This window comes from Eptatretus burgeri, chromosome 16 (genome assembly GCF_056783735.1).
Source record: "Eptatretus burgeri isolate ZD-2024b chromosome 16, Ebu_testis_v1, whole genome shotgun sequence".
Taxonomy (NCBI): Eukaryota; Metazoa; Chordata; class Myxini; order Myxiniformes; family Myxinidae; genus Eptatretus; species Eptatretus burgeri.
The window spans coordinates 64066886-64092229 of NC_140976.1; the positions used below are offsets into that span (position 1 = coordinate 64066886).

Sequence of the window (25344 nt, forward strand, 5' to 3'; positions counted from 1 at the left end):
GATGAATTTTGTCATAAAGGAAAAATACATGTGCACATAAACATATGTAGTTATACGTCCATGATGTAGTTATAAAGAGAAACGTATTCGGCTTAAACTCCCTTTCCAGTGCATTGCCGGTGGCAGGACATGGTGTTGTCGTGGAAGTTTTGGCCACCTCAGGACAGAAAACCCTTTAATTCAGTTTAAGATGTTTATTCAGCAACAAATAGAAGACACACTCGTGCACAAGAGGAAGCTTTGCCTGCAACGATGTCACAAGCAGAAACTTAACTATACATGGAGTATTACGAGTATACATGCAATCCCTCCAGGGCATGGCGAATGCATCAAAGGAAATTAACTGAAAAAAGAGAGGCCTCTTGGAGAAACAACAGATGGTACTTTGTAAGGTTAAAATAACAAACACAGGATGAAAAACGGTCTGTCATTGGAGCTTGCTTATCGCCCCGGTGAGGAAAGAGTGTGTGATTCCTTGCTGGCCATCTGTCAAGAGACAAGGAATTACAAGGTTTTCACGACTACAGAATAATCTGTGTATTTAACTCCCGACTCACTTTCCCAGCATATATTTATTAAATTCTTTCTCAAAGCACTAACGAAGGTTAATTGTCATTTTACCTCATTAGAAATTCAATTAACAATTCAGTTTCCCACAGTGTCAATCATGAAGCATTCCATCCCATAAAGAGAATTATGTGAAGCAGGATGCCTGGATGTAATCATGTTCATGAATAAGATCCCATGGGCTCCCAATAAGATCCCATGGATTCAAAAGTGTAGGTTCTTTAACTTATCCTCCGGTGAAGTAAACTGGCAGAAGAGTAAATGAGATATAGATATAAAATGCAAGATAAGTAGGAAATGTGATGCAAGTTTACGCCATTGGAGGAGCAAGAGGGGTAAATCGGAGGTAAATATCCGGCACGGCAGCTGTTTTAATATGTGGAGATGTGGATAGAACAGTCGTGTGAATAGCAAAATCACCTCTTCCATTGTCCAACTCGAACGTGTGTCTGTGTTTGTTTGTTTTGTTTTTTCTGTGTTGCAGAAATGCACTTTATCCCTGAAATGTTGCTATGCAAGAACATTATTGGAGTCATCATCTTCCTGGATTCACTGAACCTGGAGCTTCATCCAAATATGGTGTTGGTCTCTCTTGAAGAAAGCGGCCATCAACATTAACTGGGTATGGAGTTTCTTTTCGACTTTCCATTGAGTTTAAAAACACTGATATTATGATTTTGTTTTGTTCACGGGATGATGAATGGAAAGGTTTTTTTATAATAAGCAGGAAATCTAAAGTATCCCAATAATTGGTTTCAGCAATGATGACCAAGGCCTCCACTCGGCTTTACAAGGACTTGGGCGGAGGGGGGGGGGGGGTGTTAAATTTTTTGGGAATGTGTCAGAGAGGGGGGAAGCATGAGATTGAAGAGAATGAGTGAGTTGACTCCAAAGGTGGGCAGAAAGAGGAACAAATGAGTGGAAGTGAGCAGCAGTCTGGATTTCAGTGGTTCACCCTGAAGGTCTTGATGGTTGACTGTATGAGACCTGCAGAAACCTGAGGGGAGGAGGGCAAATCACAGAAAGAGTGGAGGGGTGCATGACCAGAAAGGAGGCAGAAGAAGACAGAGACCACCAACCTGTGGGCAATAGCAAAACGATTGACCCACAGACTGAGCTTCATCATTAGAGATTCCAATGATCTTGAAGGCCTTGGTTTCCACGGCATCAAGCTGAGCAAGATGTAAGCCAGGGGATACAGCCCAGAGATGAGAGCAGTGCTCCATCAAGCTGTGGATGACGGCCATGTAAGTGGATAGTGTGAAGACTCTGTTCTCCGGCGTGAAGAGAGTCAGTCGAAGAGGATTCATCAAAATGCAGTTTTATTGAAGTACCACACGCCAGCAGAGGTGATGTTAGCAGCTCAACCAGCACAGTCGAGAGTGACCAAAACCTCACTGAGTTTTACATTAAAAAACTCTCTCTTATAGGCCATGGGCTGCATGTGGCTACCATGCACCCCCCCCCCCCCCCAACATCTCAATGAACCTATGTTTTTCTGAATCCTCTGGAAGTGCTGAATAAGAAATCGAATGTTGACATTGAAAAGATAGGGATGCACTTCCGGTTTTGACCCTATAACTAATGGTACTCTAAAAACTGCTAATCGCTGCTCCGTGTTGGTCATGATTTCTATGCCTCATCATATCAACTTGTAGAATGGCTCAATGAAGGTCAATGGTCACATGTGATATACCAAATAATAGCTGATGCGATTCTGCTGATTTTCATATGTCTGATAATTAAGTTGTTACAATACATATTCCCTAAATCACAGTCATTTGAATGAGCATACCCCTATCCAGGGATATTCGCACATTGACTGACATTTTCATGTTTCACATTTTTTATTTTACTGATAAGTTTTGTTTTATATTACAGAATCTAGTAATCAAAGAACAATTAATTAAGCTTGACAAGTAAATATTTCCACTTTGATTTTATTCTACAATTCTTTCTTGTTTTTCTATTTTCAGATTGCACCTGAATGATGTCGAATTCATCAGACCTCGGTGACGAGAATGCGCCTCCCCCAAAGCGATCAAAGGGTGGCCAAGATTGTAGTTCGCTGGTGTGTATTGTGCACGTCCCAGGATTACAATATGGACCATTGCTACAATTATCTACAAATGAGAATGGTTTCCAAAAATTGGATAAATTGAAAGAGATTCGTGATAAGAGACTCGCCCAACATGCAGGTTCTGTTCACCAGATGAAGGACATGTGTAATCTTATTCCTGATGTCATAAAAGAGCACCATCATGGTTATCATAGGGTGTGTTATCAGCGTTTCACCATGAACATCAATCGTTTGGCTTCACACTCGGATTCACGAGAACCATCATGTTCCCGACCAAGCAGACGCAGTTCAGCAGATCATATATTGTTTGCACCAGACTGTATTTTTTGCAATTCTGAAGGAAGGAAAAAAGTTAAAAGCAAGGGGGCATGGACTACCGAGGGCATGAGTAGCTTTATTTCTGATGGTTGGCAAACAATTTTAGAGATAGCCGAGAAGACAAATGACGAAAAACTGCTCACACGGATTAGATGCCAGGATCTGTTTGCATGTGAAACCAAATTTCACAAGTCGTGCAGGACAAAGTACCAACAGAAGCCAGATAAGTGAAGAAGTACCAATGTCCAGAACAAAGATAAGCAAGTTCAACTGACGGACGCTTGTAATCATGCATTTCATGATGTGTGTGAGGTAATCGACACTGATGTTCTACGAGACAAGAAGATGGTGAAACGAACTGATCTTGTCAAGAAATACATAGCCAGCTTGGAACTCACAGAGTTCGCAAATCCAAACTTCCGTGGAGAAAACTTCAAAATAAAACTTGAGAAACACGAAGAGTACAAGGACAGATTGGCTTTCTGCAAACTGTATTCCTCAGCAAAAATGCAGTCCTATATAGTATATAGTTCTGACATTGACGTGAACAATGCAGTCCGATTAGCATACGAGCTCGCTTCGACAGATATGATGCAAGAAGCTGGAACATTCCTGCGTCGGGTGATTTTTGACAGTTTTGCTATGTCCAATGAACTAAAATGGCCACCAACTGCTCAAGATCTTGGAGATGTGAAGGATATTGTACCATCACAACTCGAGAAATTTCTCAGCTTTGTCATAGGTGGAAAAGCCACCACTCGTTAATCTAAGTCACATCAACTGGTACACTCAAAAGGACAAGACATTTGTCGACCAGCTACCAATGGTGAGTGGAAACTCCCAAAACACAAGTTGATATGCATGACACTCCGCCACCTATTCAGGAGTGAGCGACTGATCACGTTACTGAATCGAATGGAACATTCAGAGAACTACTCATTTTTATTGGAACACGAAACAGCTCTCGCACAGGCTGTGGATGAAACTTCAAATTTGTTGTCAACTCAAATCATCCGATCTCCAGATGCACCTTCTGTCTTTCACTCTGAATTTGACAACTTTGATCAACTACTAAATAACCTCACTGGAATGGGATCAATCCACACTGCCCATGGTATCATGCTGCAGGATATGTAGAAATACCATCCATTCCATGGAATATGACAAAAAAACAACGCTCTCTAAACATCCAATCATCTCAATGTCTTCCAGATTGTTATGTCACCCAGGGTAGGAGTCCTCAGATAACGATTAAGCAGCGAACATACCCTGGTGGTGAAGATGCCCAACACAAAACCAGAATCAACCATTTCTTGTGGATGCTGATACGACAACAAAATAGTATGTCACAACAAGTACCTGGATGGATAGGATTCATCTCAATGACTGGTCAGAGACCCGAGACTCTCACCACCATAGATTACTACCCTGTCATAGCTGGCCCCATTACTGACTATAAAACAGTACAGGAGTGTTTACGTTATGCTGAAGAAGCCACAACTGAAGTCAAACAGAGGTACACCATCACTACGTTTGACTTGGGGGTATGTATGAAGGCTTATCCCCTCGTTTTGAACAACCAGGTCAGGTACGAGAAGCACATCATCCTCATTGGGACGTTCCACCTGATATGTACCTCCATGAAGATGATTGGAAAGAAGATGAATGGATCAGGGCTCTCTGACATACTGTTGGAAGCAGGCTTAATAGTATCTGGTTCCATCGAGGGTGTGCTGTCAGAGAAACACTATGACAGAGCAATGAACTGCCACAAAGTCATGCTGGAATGTCTAGAGAGACTTCTTCTTTCACAATATCTGGCAAGCCAAAACTAAGCTGATATTTCAAATGTGCTTATTAATGAGAGGAGTATTGCATGATTATAATTATATAACTACAGTATATGTACCCATCAAGGTGATGATTATTTTGTTGGTGCTAAATTACAAATAATAATAATAACACAATTACAATGTACACGTGAGAATCATTCTTGAAAGTGGGGTTTGGACCAACTTTCAGCATACACCAAGAAAGTTAAAAATGTAATTTCGCAACTTATTATCAAGGTATCTGGCTAATATTGGGATTAAAATAATTCTGTTGCCTACTAGAATGTTATGAATGACTTTTAAATTGATGATCTTTGCCAAATTTATCAGTAAAATAAAAAATGTGAAACATGAAAATGTCAGTCAATGCGCGAATATCGCTGGATAGGGGTATGCTCATTCAAATGACTGTGATTTAGGCAATATGTATTGTAACAACTTATCAGACATATGAAAATAAGCAGAATAGCATCAGCTATTATTTGGTATATCACAAGTGACCATTGACCTTCATTGAGCCATTCTTCAAGTTGATATGATGAGGCATAGAAATCATGACCAACGCGGAGCAGCGATTAGCGGTTTTTAGGGTACCATTAGTGATAGGGTCAAAACCGGAAGTGCATCCCTATATTTTCAATGTTAACATTCAATTTCTTATTGAGCACATCCAGGGGATTCAGAAAAACATAGGTTCATTGAGATGTGGGGGGGGGGGGGGGTGCATGGTAACCATATGTAGCCCATGGCCTATTATATACATATATATATATATGTATATATAATATATATTATATCTCTAATTCCAATCTATTTCTTGTTATACTCTAACCCTGGTTGGTGTGACAAGAGCCCCAAAGGTTGACTCAAATGTGAGCAATAGAGTTTTCCCTTCCCTCCCACAAGGGATGGTGGAATAGTTTAAACAGCTTATCTTAGGGCCCAGCAAATCTCTTTGATTGTCCCTCTCCCCTGTCCAGGCTTCTTATCACTGTGGGATGTTTGAAGGACAAACAAAACCCCTTTTAATTTCACAGAAATTGTAACAGTAAGGACATGTCTTGCTTTGGTATCACAGTGAAGGCACAGCCCTATTCACAGTAAAAGCCCAGCCCCATTAGTTTCTCAAGAGTGGAATGTGGGTTGACCAGAATAGAGTGCAGCACTGTAACAATGTCTTTCCAATGCCTATGATAGGCGAACTGGCGGCACTAAAGGCGATGAAGATTATAAATGCAGTTCTACCTTAACAAGAGCCCAGGAGTGGAATGCTTGGGAAAACCAAGATAAAGTTTATCTTTACAAGGAACGGACATGTCTCGGTTTGTTATCACTAAAATAACACAGCCAGTGCCTTTAGAGGGCATCTGGTGGACTGACTTCCTGGGAACAGTGCCACTAAAACTATAGAGTTTTTAAAATGCATTACAGAGTATATAAAAATGGGTTCGAATCCCGACATCTAACTTATATATGTGTATTAATTATGGATTGGATGTGACCATAAAATAGCACTCCTCACATATAGGAGTTCAGGTGAGCCAAGGAAGGACTTTGTACGATGGAGGATGCCCATTTGGTGGCTGGCTTTGGAAGCCAACTTTGAAATGCGGTTTGCCCAAGAAAGGTCAGAGCTGATTGTGAGACCCATGAGTTTGAATGACTCAATGTCCTCATGAGGATTGTTAAGAAAGTATATTTGTGGGGGGTGGGGGGGGAGAGTGGGTGGGGGAGAGAGTGGTTGCCACATGATCCTTTCGGAGAGAGAATGTGACATTTCTCAGGATTGAAAGACGTATTCCAAGACTTTCACAAGTTTGTGATTTTTTTTTTCTTCCAAGTTCTGAAGAGAGAAGAGGCTGCAGCCTGTCTGTCTGAATGATGAAAGATGTCACAACACAGGGTAGAGCCTTCATCAAATAGATAAAGTGGATTTACCAGGGAGTCAGAGAGATCATTTATGAATATCAGGAATATGACTTGGCCAGGAATAGGACTGCCATAGGCAGAGAGTTTTGATTATAATAATGCGGGATGCCAGACTGCATCAAAAGTACAAGATATATCCAGAGTCAGCCCTGATCTCATGTCTGACATTGAGGGCCTCCATCCATTGATGGGAGGTGAGAGGGGGCGTCACAATTCAAAAGAGGGGGAGAGAGGAGGGGGCGAGAGAGGGGGTGAGAGTGGGGGTGAGAGAGGAGGGAGGAGAGAGGAGGGGTAAGACGAGGGGGGCGAGAGAGAGGGGGCGTCGCAATTCTACTTCTTCTTCTTCGTTTGATATGATGTCACAATTGACGCTGGGGACCTGAGAATGTTTCCCAGGTGTTTCCCAAGTTATGGCCATTTATGATGCGGTTGGTCCGATGTAATTGAAACAATGCCCCAATCGAGTCGTCGTTTACGAGAGCGAAGGAACGAAGTGAATGGGGTTGACTTGCAGCTAAACACAGACAAGGGTACCCAACAGATCATTCGGTAGGGTGGGGGGGGTGGGGGGAATAATCGTCTCACTCACCAGAGAGTAGTCGTCCGTGAAGTGAAAACGTCCTGAAATGTGTGCGTGTGTGTCACGTCCGTCGCCAGCACCCAGCCTAGCAGTGCACCCTCTCGCGAATAGCCTTGAATGCCATTCGACGTTTGGGAGAGCATCGAGATAGTCCGTCGCGGGTTTAGACCCTGGTGCTGTGACACGGGCAGTTCCTCACACTTCACGAGATTGGTGACGTCCATTGACCCACATGGTCCGTCGGTGACTGACCCGCGCCTCACACGTTGTCAGTACTGCTCACACCCATACGTGCACCACACGCTCTCTTGCTCAAGCGCTGGGAAGGACGAATTGTCTCGTTGGCGCTGGTCGGACACCCACACGCTCGCTTGCTCACTTGCAGGCTTGCATGCTTCCTCCTCCTTTTCCTCTCTGGCTTTCTTTCTCGTTCTCTTCTCTCTCTCTCCTCTTACTGCTCTCCCCTCAGAACGGACCTCCAATTCGTTTTACATCTGTGGGCCATCTCGGCGGGCACAGCCGCCCCAAGCTCACCCCGCCCCATTCGCGCATGGTACCATAACGACCCGAGCGCTCCAAATAAGGCAGGTGGTGGAGCTCGCGAAATAAATGTATGTAAACGTGTCTGTCGTAAAGAAAAAAAGCTTCCCATGAGAGAGGGGATCTATTCTTTACCATTCTCAATGCATTACAGTTAAAATCCCATAAGACATGGGGATGGGGCTCATCTGAACATGCATTTAAGGAAATAACTGTCTGAGGACCTGGATGTGTGGATGCATTAATCAGACCGGATTCTGAAATCCATTACAATACACACACACACACATATATATATATATATATATATATATATATATATATATATATATATATATATATATATATATATATATATATATATATATATATATATATATATATATATATGTATATTGATATATATATATATATATATATATATATATATATATATGTATACATATATATATATATATATGTATATGTATATGTATATATATATATATATATATATATATATATATATATATATATATATATATATATATATATATATATATATATATATTGTTGTGGTTGACCAAATTCGCAAACCACCATTCAGGTCCCTTAGGTGAGATATCTCGGTAAGTATATGTGTAGTTAGGCCCAAACCCGTGGTCTAGTGGGAATACATGTCATTTATGCGTGCTGCGACTCTTCAGGATAGCCGTTTTTCTTTTACTATCTTTATTTTGGACCAACCGCTATTATTACCACCACCAACCACGTCTCAACAGTCGTCACAACATCAACCACCCACCACAACGCCGCTTCACCACAACAGCCACGACCTTTACCGTCACACCTCGCAACCGTCGCATCGCCACCGTTCTTGCGCCGCTTGTGGGTACCGGTATGTTACCCGGGTACTGTGGGTAACAGCGTGTACAAAACCACGGACTTTCCGCTCCAAAAACGGATCAAAAACGACTCACGCCCACTTTTGTTCCGTCCAATCGGTGAGCAAGGGGTGATTTGGCCCCGCCTCCAGGGCGTTGGAGGGCGGTCGCTAAATGCAAATTCATGGATCAAAATGCATTCACGCCCACTTTTTCTCGGGCCAATGGGGAGCGAAGTGAAAGGTCGAAGGCAGGGGGTCAAAGGCGAAGCCACGGGGCTTATATAAGCGACCACGTTCGTCAGAAAAGTGTCGTCGTCGTGTGCGTTGGAGTTGAGTGCAGTTGGGAAGTTCGCAGGAGGAAGAGTTCGGAGTTGGAGTCGGAGCGAAGAGGACGGAGCTGTGGAGAGGCGGCGGCGGCGAAGGCAGACGAGGGGGTGCTCGCGTCGGTGCCGGGAGCTGCACACCAGGGAGGCCGACGGCGCGACCTGGTCGAGGTGGAGACGCTCGTCGCGGGACCCGAGACAGGGTTAAATCCTCCTTTCCCCGAGCATCAGCAACCCCCTCCTGTTTCCCCCCGCGCTGAGATAGTGCGACCAAGGAGGCCCCCTTCCCACCCCCTACCAGACACTGTCCGCGAGGCCCGTGGAGTTGAGGCACCACCGCCGCTCCGCGTCTCATCACCAGACGGGTAGGCCCGACACGGTCTCGGCCCCAGGCCCGCCTACCCCCTCATCCTGGAGGGTGGTTCTCTTTTCTTTTGCTTTGGGAATGTGTGTTGTCGGCGCCGTCTGTGAAGTAAAATTGTATAAGTGTTGCCGTGTGCTCGCGTAATCGGTATTAGATCTGCATTGTCGCATTTGCTTTTTGTCTTCTTCTTTTCTATGTGCTTTTGGTGGAATTGTATATGTGTGCTTTCCATTCATCGCGAATAAATGTGCTTTATGTTGAACTGTTTTCCGCTTCGCTTCGTCATTTCTCTCATTGAATCCTCATCTTGCTTCACGTAAAGGGTTGGTAGTGGGCTGAATACGCCCGATAATTAATCGAACCGTCGAGGCCGACGATAACACCGCTCGGTTATCCCGATAGTACGGAACGGGTCGCTTAAGTGGCCCGTGTCCGAAGTCGACCTGCGGCGAGGTGCGATCGCCCGGTCTACCCTCCGTGTGGGTACTTAGGTAGGTCGAATTTGGCGAGCAACCCTATCCCACGCGGGGGCCGATTGGCTCGATCGCGGTGAGACCGAAAGGTCCACCCGTGACTGGTTCCCGGCGTTAGTCCGAGAGGGTCACGACTGGATTGTCCGTCCGGTGGGCGACGTGCCGCGATTCGAGTTACGTGGCCGTCAGCACGCCGGCGGGCGCGAATCCATAACACTGGTGTCAGGTCGTGCGATACCAATCCATCGCCCTCCTCGCGGCACTGGTATCGGAGAACAGGAAAACGGGCTCTCCTGTCTCCAGCTAAATTCACGGGAATCGGTCCAGGGGTGAGAGAAGCGACCCCCGATTCCCTCCAAATTACGAACGAGCGAAATTAACCCTTCAGGAGAAGCAAGATGGCGTCTCAAGGCGAGCGGGAGCCGGGGGTATTAGAAATGGATGTAGAATGTGTAGGATCCATGGCTCAGGATGAAATCCCCGTGCAGGAAATGTTGGTTGTACAGGAAAACGAACTCGCCCAACTGAACCCAGAGGCCGAAATGGGTGCGGCAGCGGCCGCGGTGTATGACACCTCCCCCCCCTCTCCACCAAAACCCTTCCCCAACCCTTGCCGAAACGGCTCAGCTGAGTGCATCCGACATGGCCCAGCTATGCGCCATGCTGGCGGCAATGACAGCAAGGATGGATGCAAATACAAATGAAGTGAAAACGACGATGGATGCGAATACACAGCAAACGAACAAGCAAGTAAACGGAATGGAAGCAAAAATGAAGGAGGAAATGAAAGAACTACGGGGTGAGACGCAGAACATGGGCCGATGCCTGCAGGCGGGCATGAAGGCCGTGACCAGGGAGCTGGGAATGGCGACTCCACGTGTGGGAGCAAACGAGCTGGAAGGGGGTGCAACGGCTGACAGGCCCGCGGTGGAGGCGGGTAAAAAAATAATTCGGGGGGCGTGTTGGGCGAGGGTCGTGACAGAAGAATCGACGGTGACCAAAAGGGAAAAATTAAATGGGGAGACCAAGACGTGTGAGACGAGACACGAGGTGACGACAAAGGAAATAAAAATAGTTGAGACAAGGGAGGTAAAGGGTGAAGAGGTGACCGAGTTGGCAGAGACACGGGAGATGGGAACGATAGAGGGAAGACTGCACGATGAAGACGGGGTAAGTGACGCACATACACACACAGAGGTAGTGGAGGATAATGGGGGTGAGCTGGCGGACTGGGTGGAGACCCAGTGCGAGCACCTGGATGGCCTCCTCCAGGAACGAGGGGAGGGAGTATGCCCCCTTGAGGTGAGTCACGACCAGGTGAGTTCGGTCGTGTTTTGCGAGGTTGAGGGGACGAGTGCTGTGGACAGGTGCACGGAGAGCTTGGGGGGTATAGAGGCCCCGGAGACCCTTGTGGGGACACGAATCCCCAGTGTGGTTGTCCCTGTGTGTGTGGTGCAAGGTGTGAGTGCGTCCCCGTGTGTGGAAGCGACCCCGTGTGTGAGTGGTGTGGTGGCGATGGTGCCAGAGTACGTGCTTCCCAGCACGCCGTGTGTAAAAGGGGCACCGCGGGTGAGTGAGGCACGGAGTGTGGATGAGGCACCGCGGTCGAGTGCCCCCGCGTGTATGAGTGAGGCACGGTGTGTGGATGAGGCACAGCGGTTGAGTGCCCCCGCGTGTGTGAGTAGTATGGTTTGTGTGAGTAGTGAGGCACGCGGGAGTGAACGGCCGAGTGCAAGGGAGACTGTGTGTGTGAGAGAGCGGTATGTGAGGGAGATGTCGGTCGGCATGCGGGAGCACGCAGCCGCGTCTCCCGGTGTGAATATAATGGAGTGGAGTGTGAGCGTCGTAACACGCGGGAGTGCGTGTGTCGAATGGCGACGACGGCGACATGGGAGAAACGAAAGCCGAGTAGCGGCTGTAGCTGTTTCGGGGACCGTGCCAGGTTCACCCAGCAGTGAGCACGAGGTCCGTGCTGTGCAACGCACGAGGCCCCCACGTGCTCGCTTGCGAGAGTGAAGTCCCGGTCCGGAAACGCACGCGGTGGATTTGCCGATCCCGCGGACGGACAAAGTTTGGGCAGGATAACGGATTTGGACCGGACGGGTTCTCCACGCGATCGTGTGTGTTAAGCTCCAACGGGCAAAGCACATGTGTTCGCGTGGGGAACCCCTCGAGACGTGGGGCTTGTGTTTTTTTTTTATGCGCACGGTGACGTCATGGCTGCACGTGGGGTTGGAATCCGGCAGGAGGGGTATCCCTGCCGGATGGTACCGTCCAAGGAGGGACGAGGAACACGTGCAGCTGCATGACGTCACGGGCAGGTGCAAAGCGCGCTGGTGCTGCGCATGAAAGAAAAAAAAAACAAAAAAAAAACAGCAGGCCTCACTTTCGGGTGCACAGGATTCCTGGGCAAGGGGTGGAAGACCCCCTTACCTGGGCACAGGATGGAAACTAGTTAGGGGGAAGGGTTAGCTTAGCTCGACCGACTTCATGGGGCAGGGGTAAGTCCTCATGGAGTCCGTGGAATGGATTAGTTAAAGGGATTGTTGCCTGATTTAGGTTGGGAAATAAAATGACATTTGAGAACAGTGACAGACAGTGAATGTGTAGAGGGGACGTAGCTTAGCTACGTAGTGTTAAAAGGAACGTGCTGTAGTTTAAGGGACGACGTGGGAGCACGAGTTAGTTAGGGGAGGTAGTTAGAAGGATGGCAGAGTTCAGTGGTGTGTGTGTTGAAGAGTTGGTGAGTGAAGTGGAAGCATGTGCTTGGTGAGTGAGTAAGGCCAGCGGGTCTGTGTGAGTGGAGCGAATGGGGAATGCATGGTGCGATGAGTGATTGGGGGGAGGAGTGACCCGCCCAGGGGACCCCGGGGTCAGTGTAGAGTGAGTTAGGGGGTTAGTTAAATTGAAAAATGGAGGTCGTTTTGTTGTTGGTGGGAGTGTAGGCTCGAAACCCATTTGGAGGGGTGCAGGAGCCCTGTTGACGGGCTGGGAGCGTGGCTGCGAAAGGTGTGTATCGCTGAGTGGGTACCCCGGGCACCAGGCTAGTCGGCCGTGGTAGGCCAAGGGCCCATGGGGGGCCGGGATAGCGTAGTGGGCACGGGTGCGCCTGCTTGGTGCGGGGGCCCGGGGCGCCATTAGCCACGTGGGCAGTGTTGTGGGCAAGGGTGACCCTCGGAAAGGGGCCTGGGAAGCCAGCCTGCCACGTGTGCGTTTCAGGGGAGGTGCCATGGGGGCACTCCCCGGTGTTAGGGAGCTGGTAGGCTCGGAGGCAGTGTAGTGCCCGGGGGTGCCATAGCGGGAGAATCGGCAGAGGGTCGTGCCTGCCAAAGGGAGCCACGTGTCCCAGCCAGGAGACCGTGTGAGGGCACGGAGAGAAAATTGGGGGCCGAGGCCCGAAATTGTGAGGACACCAACACAGGCGACGGGAATCTGGGTTGTTAGAACCAATAGTTTAAGCGAGAGGCGCTTGTTGAAAGCCCCGGGGTAGTTTAACAGTTAAATGGATAGGGTAGATTAGGAAGTGTACCCCTCCGCACCATCCATCCCCTCGCTCTCGTTGTGGGCCGCTGGACCCACTTTGGTTATAGATCTCTGAACTCTGGGGAGGCCATTCTGAGGCTTGAGTTGGGCCTCGACACAGGACGTTAGCTCTCCCTTATTCCCCTCCGGGAAGGGAACGTAGGGGTTGGGAGTAGGCTAGGTGACAGGATAGGTTAGCCGAACAAAGACGATAAAGGGGGTTAGGGGACGATTTATAGTGGGGGAGTAAAAATAAAAACAACAAAAAAATAAGTTGGGGCTAAATTGGGGTTTGACAAATTAAGGGAGTGGGTATGTACAGTGACAGGCAAAGGTGATAGGTTGGGAGGGAGACAGGTAGGTAGGTCTGAGCCCGCCTTCCAAGTGGCCAGCACCACCGCACTCCCTCCACCAACCTCCACGGAACGGCAAAGGCTGGCCAACTTCATCTGCAGCTGGCTGTGTTACTGCAAGGCCTGTGCCGGCCCACTTCATCGGCAACTGTTGTGTTGCTGCAAGGCCTGTGCCGGCCGGATCATCTGCAGCTGTGGTACTTCAAGGCCTGTGCCGGCCAGTTCATCTGCCGGCTGTGTTTGCCTGCAGCGGCCTTCTTCTGCGGGCTGTGTTTGCCTGCTGCCTTTGCCATGCCATGCCCACTGTCCCTGTTCACCAGCCCCGTTCAATTTTTGCTTTGCCCCCCCCCCCTGTTCATTTCCATGTGCGCCAGGATCCGCAAGGCAACAGTTTGCAAGCTGCAAGAACTGCCCTGTTGGCATCTACAACACGGGCCTGCAGTGGCGGCCCGTGCGCCGTGTTTGTATTCATCCATCCATTCGTTGTGTTCATTGCGTGTGCCACTTGAGCTGGCACGGAGACTACGTTTGTGCGGCCCATGCACCGTTGTGGTTCACTGCGTTCAGTTCAAAAGGGAAGGCCTTGGACTGCGTGTGAGCAGCCAGCCACGTTCCCTGGCACCTGCATTGTTTTGAGCCAGAGACTGCATGCGAGCAGCCTGGCTCCCTGCTAACTGTTTTCTTTTTGCAGAGTTCAGTGATCCTGGGCCATGGTTTAGTGTAGAATTTGTAAGTTAAGGTTAAGATGTACTGTAAATATGAGTGCGCCCCCGGCATGTCTGTCCTAGCGCCGGCAATTTTATTTAAGTCGTCCGTGTGAGTGAGTTTGTTTAGGTAGTTACGCAGCCCTCAGGTTATTTATTTTGGGGACACGAATACCATGAATGTCGCACTCAGGGATCCGTAGGTAAAATGTACTAGGGGAAAACTACACATGATGGCACACGAAAATTTGACGACTCGGGACGAGTCTGTAAAAAGGGGAGGGGGTAGTGTTGTGGTTGACCAAATTCGCAAACCACCATTCAGGTCCCTTAGGTGAGATATCTCGGTAAGTATATGTGTAGTTAGGCCCAAACCCGTGGTCTAGTGGGAATACATGTCATTTATGCGTGCTGCGACTCTTCAGGATAGCCGTTTTTCTTTTACTATCTTTATTTTGGACCAACCGCTATTATTACCACCACCAACCACGTCTCAACAGTCGTCACAACATCAACCACCCACCACAACGCCGCTTCACCACAACAGCCACGACCTTTACCGTCACACCTCGAAACCGTCGCATCGCCACCGTTCTTGCGCCGCTTGTGGGTACCGGTATTGGACTCGTGCAGGGCGCGCGCCGAACAGCGTGTACAAAACCACGGACTTTCCGCTCCAAAAACGGATCAAAAACGACTCACGCCCACTTTTGTTCCGTCCAATCGGTGAGCAAGGGGCGATTTGGCCCCGCCTCCAGGGCGTTGGAGGGCGGTCGCGAAATGCAAATTCATGGATCAAAATGCATTCACGCCCACTTTTTCTCGGGCCAATGGGGAGCGAGGTGAAAGGTCGAAGGCAGGGGGTCAAAGGCGAAGCCACGGGGCTTATATAAGCGACCGCGTTCGTCAGAAAAGTGTCGTCGTCGTGTGCGTTGGAGTTGAGTGCAGTTGGGAAGTTCGCAGGAGGAAGAGTTCGGAGTTGGAGTCGGAGCGAAGAGGACGGAGCTGTGGAGAGGCGGCGGCGGCGAAGGCAGACGAGGGGGTGCTCGCGTCGGTGCCGGGAGCTGCACACCAGGGAGGCCGACGGCGCGACCTGGTCGAGGTGGAGACGCTCGTCGCGGGACCCGAGACAGGGTTAAATCATACTTTCCCCGAGCATCAGCAACCCCCTCCTGTTTCCCCCCGCACTGAGATAGTGCGACCAAGGGGGCCCCCTTCCCACCCCCTACCAGACACTGTCCGCGAGGCCCGCGGAGTTGAGGCACCACCGCCGCTCCGCGTCTCATCACCAGACGGGTAGGCCCGACACGGTCTCGGCCCCAGGCCCGCCTACCCCCTCATCCTGGAGGGTGGTTCTCTTTTCTTTTGCTTTGGGAATGTGTGTTGTCGGCGCCGTCTGTGAAGTAAAATTGTATAAGTGTTGCCGTGTGCTCGCGTAATCGGTATTAGATCTGCATTGTCGCATTTGCTTTTTGTCTTCTTCTTTTCTATGTGCTTTTGGTGGAATTGTATATGTGTGCTTTCCGTTCATCGCGAATAAATGTGCTTTATGTTGAACTGTTTCCCGCTTCGCTTCGTCATTTCTCTCATTGAATCCTCATCTTGCTTCACGTAAAGGGTTGGTAGTGGGCTGAATACGCCCGATAATTAATCGAACCGTCGAGGCCGACGATAACACCGCTCGGTTATCCCGATAGTACGGAACGGGTCGCTTAAGTGGCCCGTGTCCGAAGTCGACCTGCGGCGAGGTGCGATCGCCCGGTCTACCCTCCGTGTGGGTACTTAGGTAGGTCGAATTTGGCGAGCAACCCTATCCCACGCGGGGCCGATTGGCTCGATCGCGGTGAGACCGAAAGGTCCACCCGTGACTGGTTCCCGGCGTTAGTCCGAGAGGGTCACGACTGGATTGTCCGTCCGGTGGGCGACGTGCCGCGATTCGAGTTACGTGGCCGTCAGCACGCCGGCGGGCGCGAATCCGTGACAATATATATATATATATATATATATATATATATATATATACATATATATATATATATATATATATACATATATATGTCTATGTATATGTATATGTATGTATATATATATATATATATATATATATATATATATATATATATATATATATATATATATATATCATACACACATATATGAAAGGCCTGGTGTTGGCTTAAGATTCTTGGGTCTTGAGGTTAAGCCCCTGTCGGCTGTTGAATTACCACCAAGTCGGGTTGACTCAGCCTGTCATCCTTCCAAGGTCGGCAATATGAGTACCAGCTTGCTGGTAACAGAGGAATTGCATCAGCGGCACAGCTGCACCCCCAGAAAATTTTGCAGCCAAGCAGCCACAGGCTGCATACGAATGAATGAATGAATGAATAAATAAATAAATAAATAAATAAATAAATATATGACCACTGCATGGGGTATGATGTTCTGTGAACCTTCTAATTTCGATTTGAACTGTGACACTTTTATGTGAATTGTTCTTCTTTTCTTTAATCACAGTTTCATTTAAATGCTTGAGGCTTTGTGGTGTGCCATTGTTTCTTATTCCTGTTTTGCTTTCATTCCAAACAGAAAATTTTCCATCCAGACCTAGCAGACGTGGTTTTTCTACTCACCAAAGGCATTCAACTAAACTGTCACATCATTGTGCAACTGACCTTATGGATATCGATGCACAACTTGGTGGATCTTGTTAGGTGGCAGTTTTTTTTCTTGAAAAAAGGTTCAAGTGGAAGGTAGTTTTATGGATTTATCTTGATGACTTTAATACCCTTTCCCTCTGGGAGCGATTTTTATGGTGTCGATGAATCTACATCAGGTCTGCTATCGTTCCACCTTCGATACCCCTTTCCTCTGGTAGTGGACAGTGGTTAGACTCCCGACACTAAGCCATGGCAAGTCATCTCCCCAATATCGTGTGTGGGTAGGGATTTTGTTTGGGGAGGGGGTGGGGAGGGGCATGGTTACTTGATGTCTATGACTTGACCCCAAATAGCACACACACAAAATTTGAGGAAAATCGTCCAAGCACTTTTCGATCCTGTAAGGTTCAGACATACATATACAGTATATATGAACATGCTGAAGATTATAGTTCAGGGTTCATATTCTGAAAAGGGTAGCAAACCAAGTGCTTATGAAGCACACACACACACACACACACACACACACACACACACACACACACACACACACACACACACACACACACACACACACACACTGAGACACACACACACACACCGCTTGGGGAGAGGGTTTGGTCCATATTCTTGGTTGCTTGCTGTGATTAACCTGGATGCTTCAAGACGAGGGAAGGCTTTGTTGGGCACAGCATGGATAAGGAGACAGATTGGTCCATAAGTCGTGGTTCCTTGCTGGGGTGAAGATGTATGGATGCTTCAGGACTGAGGAAGGCTCCGCTCAGCCTTAGGGACTCGTGAGTGAAGATGATGACTGGTGGTGGCGGTGCATACACACGCACACACACAAACAAGAATCATGATTTACGCATATACATGCACGATTGTGATTTATACACCTCTCTAAGAAATAAAATTCTCTCTGCATGTTCACGGTTTTTTCAAACACTGCTGGGCTGACAAGTACAAAATTTGGTACACAGGCCAAGTCTGACCCAGAGATTCTTCGACAGATATTTTCATTCCCCACATCAGTCTTTTTCGACACAAGACCTGTATGACCATTTATGACCTCGAAGACCCTTTAATACCTCAAAGACCCTTGCGGACCTGTAAGACCCCGAAACCCCAAAGACACTGAAACCCTTTAAGACCCTTTTTACTCTTCATTCCCCTTATACCCTTCAGACAGATTCCACAGCTTGGACCTTGAGCATTTGGAGCTTCAGACCACTTGGACCTTTTTTAGACCCTTTTTACATGCTTGAAAATTTCGATTCTTTTGAAACCTCTTTGACGCTAACTACAATCAGAACATACCCTTTTGACTATCTCGAATATTTTAAGCACACACCACACAAACATCTGTCGTCTTCTGAAAAAACACAGACTGTACATTTTTCAGCTAGTTGTTCACAAACTCAACCACCCAGAGATGGGTGGGTCGAGTTTTTATAAACACGAGCAGAGTACCTGAGGGAGTGGAAGGGGAGTAGGGTGGGAGGGAATAGGAGGAGAAGGGAGGGAAGGGGAAGGGTGGGAGGGAATAGGAGGATAGGAAGGGGAAGGGGTTGGGTGGGAGGGAATAGGAGGAGGGGGAAGGGGAAGGGGTTGGGGGGAGTCCAGAGGGAGGGTGTGGATTGGAAGGAGGAGAGGGGAAGGCGTGGGGTGGGTGGCTGGAGAAAGGGGATGAGGTGGGGGGAGAGGAGGAGGCGGTGAGGTGCGAGTTGGTCGGGAGGAGCTGGGGTGGGATTAGGGATGGGAATGGATGGGCGGAGGGATCAGACTTTGCCCAGCCACGCCGGGTATCTTTGCCAGTTACACATGTTTTACCTGACATATTGCACTTGTCATGTAAACACATGGTATGTGTGACATTATACAGGTTATACACACATGTTATATGTGACAGATTGCACTTGTTATATACACTTATGCATCACATTGCACATGTTGTGTTCACACATATTATATATTCTTCTTCTTTCGGCTGCTCCCGTTAGGGGTCGCCACAGCGGATCATCCGTATAATCTGCATTGTGATTTGGCACAGGTTTTACGCCGGATGCCCTTCCTGACGCAACCCTGGTCGCCTCTTACGACACAGGGATATGGTACACCTATTTTAACCGGGGCATACACTGGGCCCAGTACACTGGTACTCACTTCGCCGACCTCGGAAGGATGACAGGCTGAGTCAACCTCCTGATACAACATATTATATGCAACATATACCCGCAAATAGATATAACAACCAACGACACACATGAAGGTAGAAACTTCGAGACCTGGGAAGTGCTCTCCGTTCCACCTTCTGGAACCTCCATAAGGAAATAACAACAAACAACAAACACACAGAGAATTGCTGAATTTGACTATGATTTAATTTTCAACTCGATGCGTTTGAATTTCCCATCTGAGCACAATCTTGGCCAGCTGAGGAGTGGGATGTAAAATTATTTGTTGAGTGATGGTGACCACTCGTGCTTATAATGGGTGGAGTCAAATTTGGTTTGCTTCATCCCAGTGGTGAATCAACATTTTATCACCAGTTACCAGGTAAGCAATGAAGTTGGCATGGCATGTGTTGAACAATTCATGAAACACATGACATGATGGCAGTCGTTGCTGTCAATCATGAGTCCTCAGGTTCGAGGACCATTTTGCCGATACCATGTACATGCCTGAGCGTTTGTGGATGAAGATGAAAATGCTACCTTGAGAATTTCCAACCTCTGTGGAAATTCTTGTGACTTTCACATGGAGATCCTTCTTGATGAATGCCTCGACCCCAGAAACAGTTTGTGGGTCATCACATCTGCTGGTTATCCTGACCTCGGGTCATCTTTAAGCGACTCAATTTTCCTCATACGCTGCCTACTGTAGACTCAGTCACCCATTGGGATTCCGTAGAATATGAAGGTGCAACCACGCCAAACACGGTCACCACAAATAATTGGATTTATTGGAAGTGGACACGAAGCCTCAATGCTTGATTTTAGTAGCATGTAAATTTTACCAGTCTTCTTAAATATATTTAAGATTGAAATGGCAACAAAAAAGGGGGAAACAACATGCAATGCCAGGTTAATGAACTGAATATTTGATAACATCCCAAGGAGAAGAGTAGAGAAACTAAGATATCAGAATGTAAAGGAACATTTCTGTCGGGAACTTCTGGAAATTAATCTTTGAAACCCTATAGTAGGAGAGGATGTAAAGAGTTGTTGGAACTCTTTAAAAGATGGACTGCTGCGAGCTACTGAAAAGACATGAGGCGACATGGTGATGTTATAATGAGGTGGATATGGCGAGTCAAGAAAAAAGAAAATTGTTTAGGATTTGGAAAAAGGGAGGTGGAAAGGAGGAATACTTGGTGGCGAAACATAGGGCAAGAAGGGAAATTTACAAGGCATGAGTACACGATTCACTTTCAGATGTGATAAATAATGCAGACAGTGGAGGAGAGATATTTCGGAGAGCAGAGCAAATGATCGGTCAAAATAAGGATATCATAGGAGAAGAATGAGTGAAGGATGAAATGGGAAATATACTGTTTGACCATTTGGAGATGAGAAATGCTTGAAGGAGTTCCGATGAGTACCTGCGAAATGAGGCGTTCCCTTGGAACAGAGATATTCTGGAGGAATTCGAGCCGGTGCAGGGTCCATCACCTGAGATGAAGAATGAATGGTGAAGAAAGCCATCGATCAAATGAAGAATGGTAAAGCGGCGAGGAGCACTGGTATTGTTGCAGAGATGCTGAAGGCATCTGGTGATATTGGAGTGAATTTAATCACTAAATTGATAAATGCAATTATAAGGGAAACATGTATCCCAGATAGCTGGTAGAACAGTGTAATGGTGAATACTAATAAAGGGAAGGGGGATGCCTTTGTTTTGAGCAACTATAGGAGTCTGAAGTTGTTGGACCATGGAATGAAAGTGGTCGAGAGAGTCATGGATAAAGTGATAAGAGAGAGTGTTAATTTACATGAAATTAAATTTGGTTTCATGCCAGGAAGGGGCACGATCAAGGCTATTTTTATAGGTTCGGGATTACAGGAAAAATACCTGGGGAAGAAGAAACTGCACTTTATATTTGTGGATTTGGAGAAGACGTTCAATCGGGTTCCTCGGGAAGTGTTGCAATGGTCCGTGAGAAAGTTGGGTGTAGAGGATTGGTTATTTGGGGTGGTCATGGCAATGCATGATGGCCCAACAACCTCTGTGAGGGTAAATGGAGTGCAGAGTGAGGATTTTGAAGTGAAAGTGGGTGTTCATCAGTGCCAGTCTTGAGCCCAATCCTGTTCATCATGGTTCTTGAGGATATATCACAGGAATTTAGAGGAGGCTCACCTTGGGGCATCCTGTATGCTGATGACTTTGCTGATAGCCGACGGTGTGGAAGAAGTAATGGGTAAATATGCAGGATGGAGGAGGGTATGGAGGCCAGAGGAATTAAAGTGAATAAAGGGAAAACGAAAGTACTGATTCGTGGTGTGGGAGAAGGAAGTGTGGAAAAAGAGGGAGGTGGCCCTGTGCTGTCTGTAGAAAAGGTGAAGGTAGCAATTCAATATTGTGTAAATCCTGCAACTGCTGTGTGCCCAATAGGTGTAGTAGCATCAGGGGTAGAGTGCAGGTGGCACCTGACTTCAAATGTGCTGTTTCCGCAGGTAAACAAGTTAACCCAGTTAGAGCAGAAAAGTTAGTTGATGGAGATATATCTCTGGAACGTGTCGATAAACTCTGTTGCCTTGGTGATATGATTAGTGCAGGTGGTGGTGTGGAGGCAGCAGGGAATGCAACAATTAGAAGTGGCTGGAGGAAGTTTAGGAAGTTGTTACCCCGATTGACATCAAGAAGGACCTCTCTCCAATTAAAGGGAAAACTTCATGCAGCTTGCGTTGGAAGCATGATGTTTTATGGTAGTGAAACATGGGTGATCAAAAAGGAGGATGAACAGAGGTGTGAACGAAATGAAGTGAGAATAGTGAGGAGGATGTGTGATGTGACACTGAAGGATAGGAAATCAAACGTGGAATTAACAAATAGGTTAGGTGCAGAAAGCATCAGTGAGGTTATGCGTGGAGGTCGGTTGAGATGGGTTGGACATGTGGATAGGATGTGGTTGGGTAGTTGTGTGAGGAGGTGTATAAATATGAATGTGGATGGAAGGAGAGGTCGAGACCGTCCGAGGAAAAACAAGGGATGTGTTGCTGAGAGATGATCTTCGAGTTAAAGGCCGAACAAGAGGGCGAGCAAGGGATCGTGCAGCCTGGAAATCAGCCATTCGGTGAACCACGGCTTACACATGCAAGCATGGAAACGGTCATAAAACGATGATGATGACGAACCTCTGGATTATTATCAAAGGTCTAAACAACATGCAATGCCAGGTTAATGAAATGAATATTAGATAACAAGCAAATTAATAACGATCAAATAAATGAAATAAGAAAAGTCGATTCTAGAATTCCTGTGAATGCCCAGATGTTACAACTTTTGAAACGCCTTTTGTATTCGACTAAAATACTGTTGTGATGCAGTGCTCTGACAGGATGTGTTGCATCATGGGGCATACGACCCAATAACAGAATCCTGAAGCTGGCTGTCCTGCTGTAGTCATGTTCATGGATATGACACCTAATTGTGTATTTCACGACAGCGGGTCTGTTGGTCTGTACAACGCCTCGATTTCCCAAGCTGTTGATGAAATTCTATCTGTAGATTTAAAAAGTGCAAGATAAGTATTTAAGATTGAAACGGTAAATACAAGGGGAGTAAAAATGCTCCATTGTGTTAATGGAGAGTCAAGCATCATGAATGAACCAAATCTGATGTGTGCTCACAGGAATATGTATAATCGCTCATCAGTGTGTGTATGTAATACATCATGTATAACATGCGTGTCATTATCATCATCAGCTATTTTAGATCTACTACTGCACAAAAGCCTCAGCATGTTGAAGCCATGTTGCTCTGTCTCTTGCTTTGTTGTTCCAATTCACTCCTCCCCAATATTTGTCTTTCATACCTCAATCTTTGTTGTGGCCTTCCCCTGTTTCTGTTGCCATTCATCGGTCTCCATGTTGTTACTGTTGTTGCCCACCTGCTATCTGACCCGCCAACGTGTTATGCCAATTTTCATTTCCTAAGTTTGATTATTTCTAAGATATCCTGAGTTTTGGTTTGTTCTCTGACCCATTGATTTATCTTTCTATCTTTGCATGTTACACAACATATTATGTTCCTTATTGGGTTGTATTGTGCTGCTGTTAACTTTTTCTCAATTTTTGTTGTTTACACTCGGGTCTCTGCCCCTTAATTGATCGTTGGAATAATACACTGATTGAAAACTTCCCTTTTTCGACATATTGGTAAGCACTCTCTCTCTCTCTCTCTCTCTCTCTCTCTCTCTCTCTCTCTCTCTCTCTCTCTCTCTCTCTCTCTCTCTCTCTCTCTCTCTCTCTCTCTCTCTCTCTTCTCTCTTTCTCTCTTTCTCTCTTTCTCTCTTTCTCTCTTTCTCTCTTTCTCTCTTTCTCTCTTTCTCTCTTTCTCTCTTTCTCTCTTTCTCTCTTTCTCTCTTTCTCTCTTTCTCTCTTTCTCTCTTTCTCTCTTTCTCTCTTTCTCTCTTTCTCTCTCTCATGACGTCACTGAGTTTTCCATATTGTCTCCATCCAAGTTTGATTCTTCTCTTTATTTATTCTTCTTGATTATTTTCCTTGAGGTTAAAGCTTTGCCCTGGGGATGTGTATTCTTCGACTTCTTCTCTTTGGTTTCCATTTATTACTTGTAAAATTGAAGATTCTTCAAGTATATTGTTCAGTCGATTTTGTTACTTGGGAAAAAAACCAAAAATTTGGACAAGGATGTTGATCACCTCCGTTTGTTTGTTTATTTGTTTGTCTGTCCACTTCCCTCCAGTCCAAACCGCTCAAACGATCATTCTGAAATTTTCAGAGATTAATACCACCAACCCTGCAACGGTTCTGCAATGAAGTTTCGTAAAATTTGGTCGACTGAAAAGGTCTACATAGGCCAATAGGCTAATTTGAGCCCACTTTTCTAAAAACTTCAATTTTCATCTGATTCACTTGAAACATGAAGACCATTTGCATATGAATTGCTGAATTCAACCACCTATTCATTTTGAGATCAACTTAGGCCAAAAGGTCAAATTGGGCTAAATTTTCAAAAATCCTCAATTTTCATCTGATTGACTTGAAATTTAAAGACCATTTGCATATCAGGTCGCCAAATTCAACCACCTATTAATTTTGAGGTAAACGTAGGGCAAAAGGCCAATTTGGACCAAATTTTCTGAAATCCTCAATTTTCATCCGATTGATTTGAAATTTAAAGAGGAGTTGCACATTTGGTTATTCAATTTAATCACCATTTATTTTTTAGGTCAAATTTGTTTTTTGGATTTTGCAAGTATCGTGCTCTGCACGACGTCGTCTTCTTCTTTTGATTTCTCCATGAGGTACAAGGGGGTACATTACTATGATTATTGACCTGTTCATCTTCAGCCCACACTTCCTGCTCGCTTTGGCAAGTTCTCTGAGCATGATTTCAATTTTCTCTGAGCTATATTCTCTGACTTCCAAAGTCTGTTTATCACCGTGGCATTCTTCCTTCCACCTGTCATCCTGTGTCTGATATCATATTCATCTCAGAAATGCTCAACATCTCGACCTCCCTCAGTGTAAGACACAAAGGTATAAAAATTTGACAATATTCCTTTTTTGACCAAAATGCTTAATTCTGTGATGTTGGTGTATACACCAAGTACATATAAAATATTTGTTTGAATTGTGTTTTAATTCAGCTTGTGATCTTCGTGCTTTTATATTTGTTTTAACATGATTCTTTGTTGCTAATCTGATGTCAACCTTGTGTCTATCGGTCTTCTGGCTGTCTTTACCAAGGAAGTTTTCTTGAATAAACTGAAATTAAAATACTGTATTTTGAATGTATGTTTAGTGGGAAATCTATGTGCCCAAACCAGGAATCAAACCCAGGTCCTGTGCTGAACCGAACCAGTGCTCCACTATTTGGACGACCCACCGACTGAGCATGTAATTCTCCCACAAATGGAAACTCTCTTTCCGAAGACCTTGCCGTGGACAAGCCGCCGCTGCTCCTATCGTTGGCAGCGAGTATCCCAGAAGCAGTGGCATTTGTTTATATTTATTATATTTATTTATTTATTCATTTATTTTGAGGAACTT

General features: G+C 46.3%; 2 protein-coding genes and 1 long non-coding RNA gene across 5 annotated transcripts in view; 2 read left to right on the forward strand and 1 right to left on the reverse strand.

Moving 5' to 3' along the window:
• LOC147011210 (uncharacterized) overlaps window positions 1-17364 on the forward strand; it is a 49831-nt gene extending 32467 nt beyond the window's left edge. Inside the window, exons 6-7 of one of the 3 annotated variants that reach the window (XR_015052287.1) lie at window positions 1052-1189; window positions 17037-17364. Coding sequence is in view for 1 of the 3 variants with exons in the window: in XM_085859217.1 (XP_085715343.1) it covers window positions 1052-1123 (72 nt within the window). In the remaining 2 variants the exon portion in view is untranslated. Of the gene's footprint in view, window positions 1-1051; window positions 2195-2543; window positions 5047-17036 lie in introns of those variants that run through there. The other 2 variants (XR_015052288.1, XM_085859217.1) reach the window with 2 other exon arrangements.
• Window positions 1-25344, forward strand: part of LOC147011206 (uncharacterized) — a 484760-nt gene that overhangs the window by 358252 nt on the left and 101164 nt on the right. The window contains exon 3 of the mRNA XM_085859778.1: window positions 25122-25344. This exon is cut by the window's right edge and continues 228 nt beyond it. The gene's annotated coding sequence lies outside the window, so the exon portion shown is untranslated. The remainder of the gene's footprint in view (window positions 1-25121) is intronic.
• On the reverse strand, window positions 10-21660 carry LOC147011211 (uncharacterized). The gene is made up of 3 exons (XR_015052289.1): window positions 21467-21660; window positions 20712-20781; window positions 10-486 (listed from the first exon to the last, which is right to left on the reverse strand). It is a non-coding gene; the product is annotated as an uncharacterized LOC147011211 (long non-coding RNA).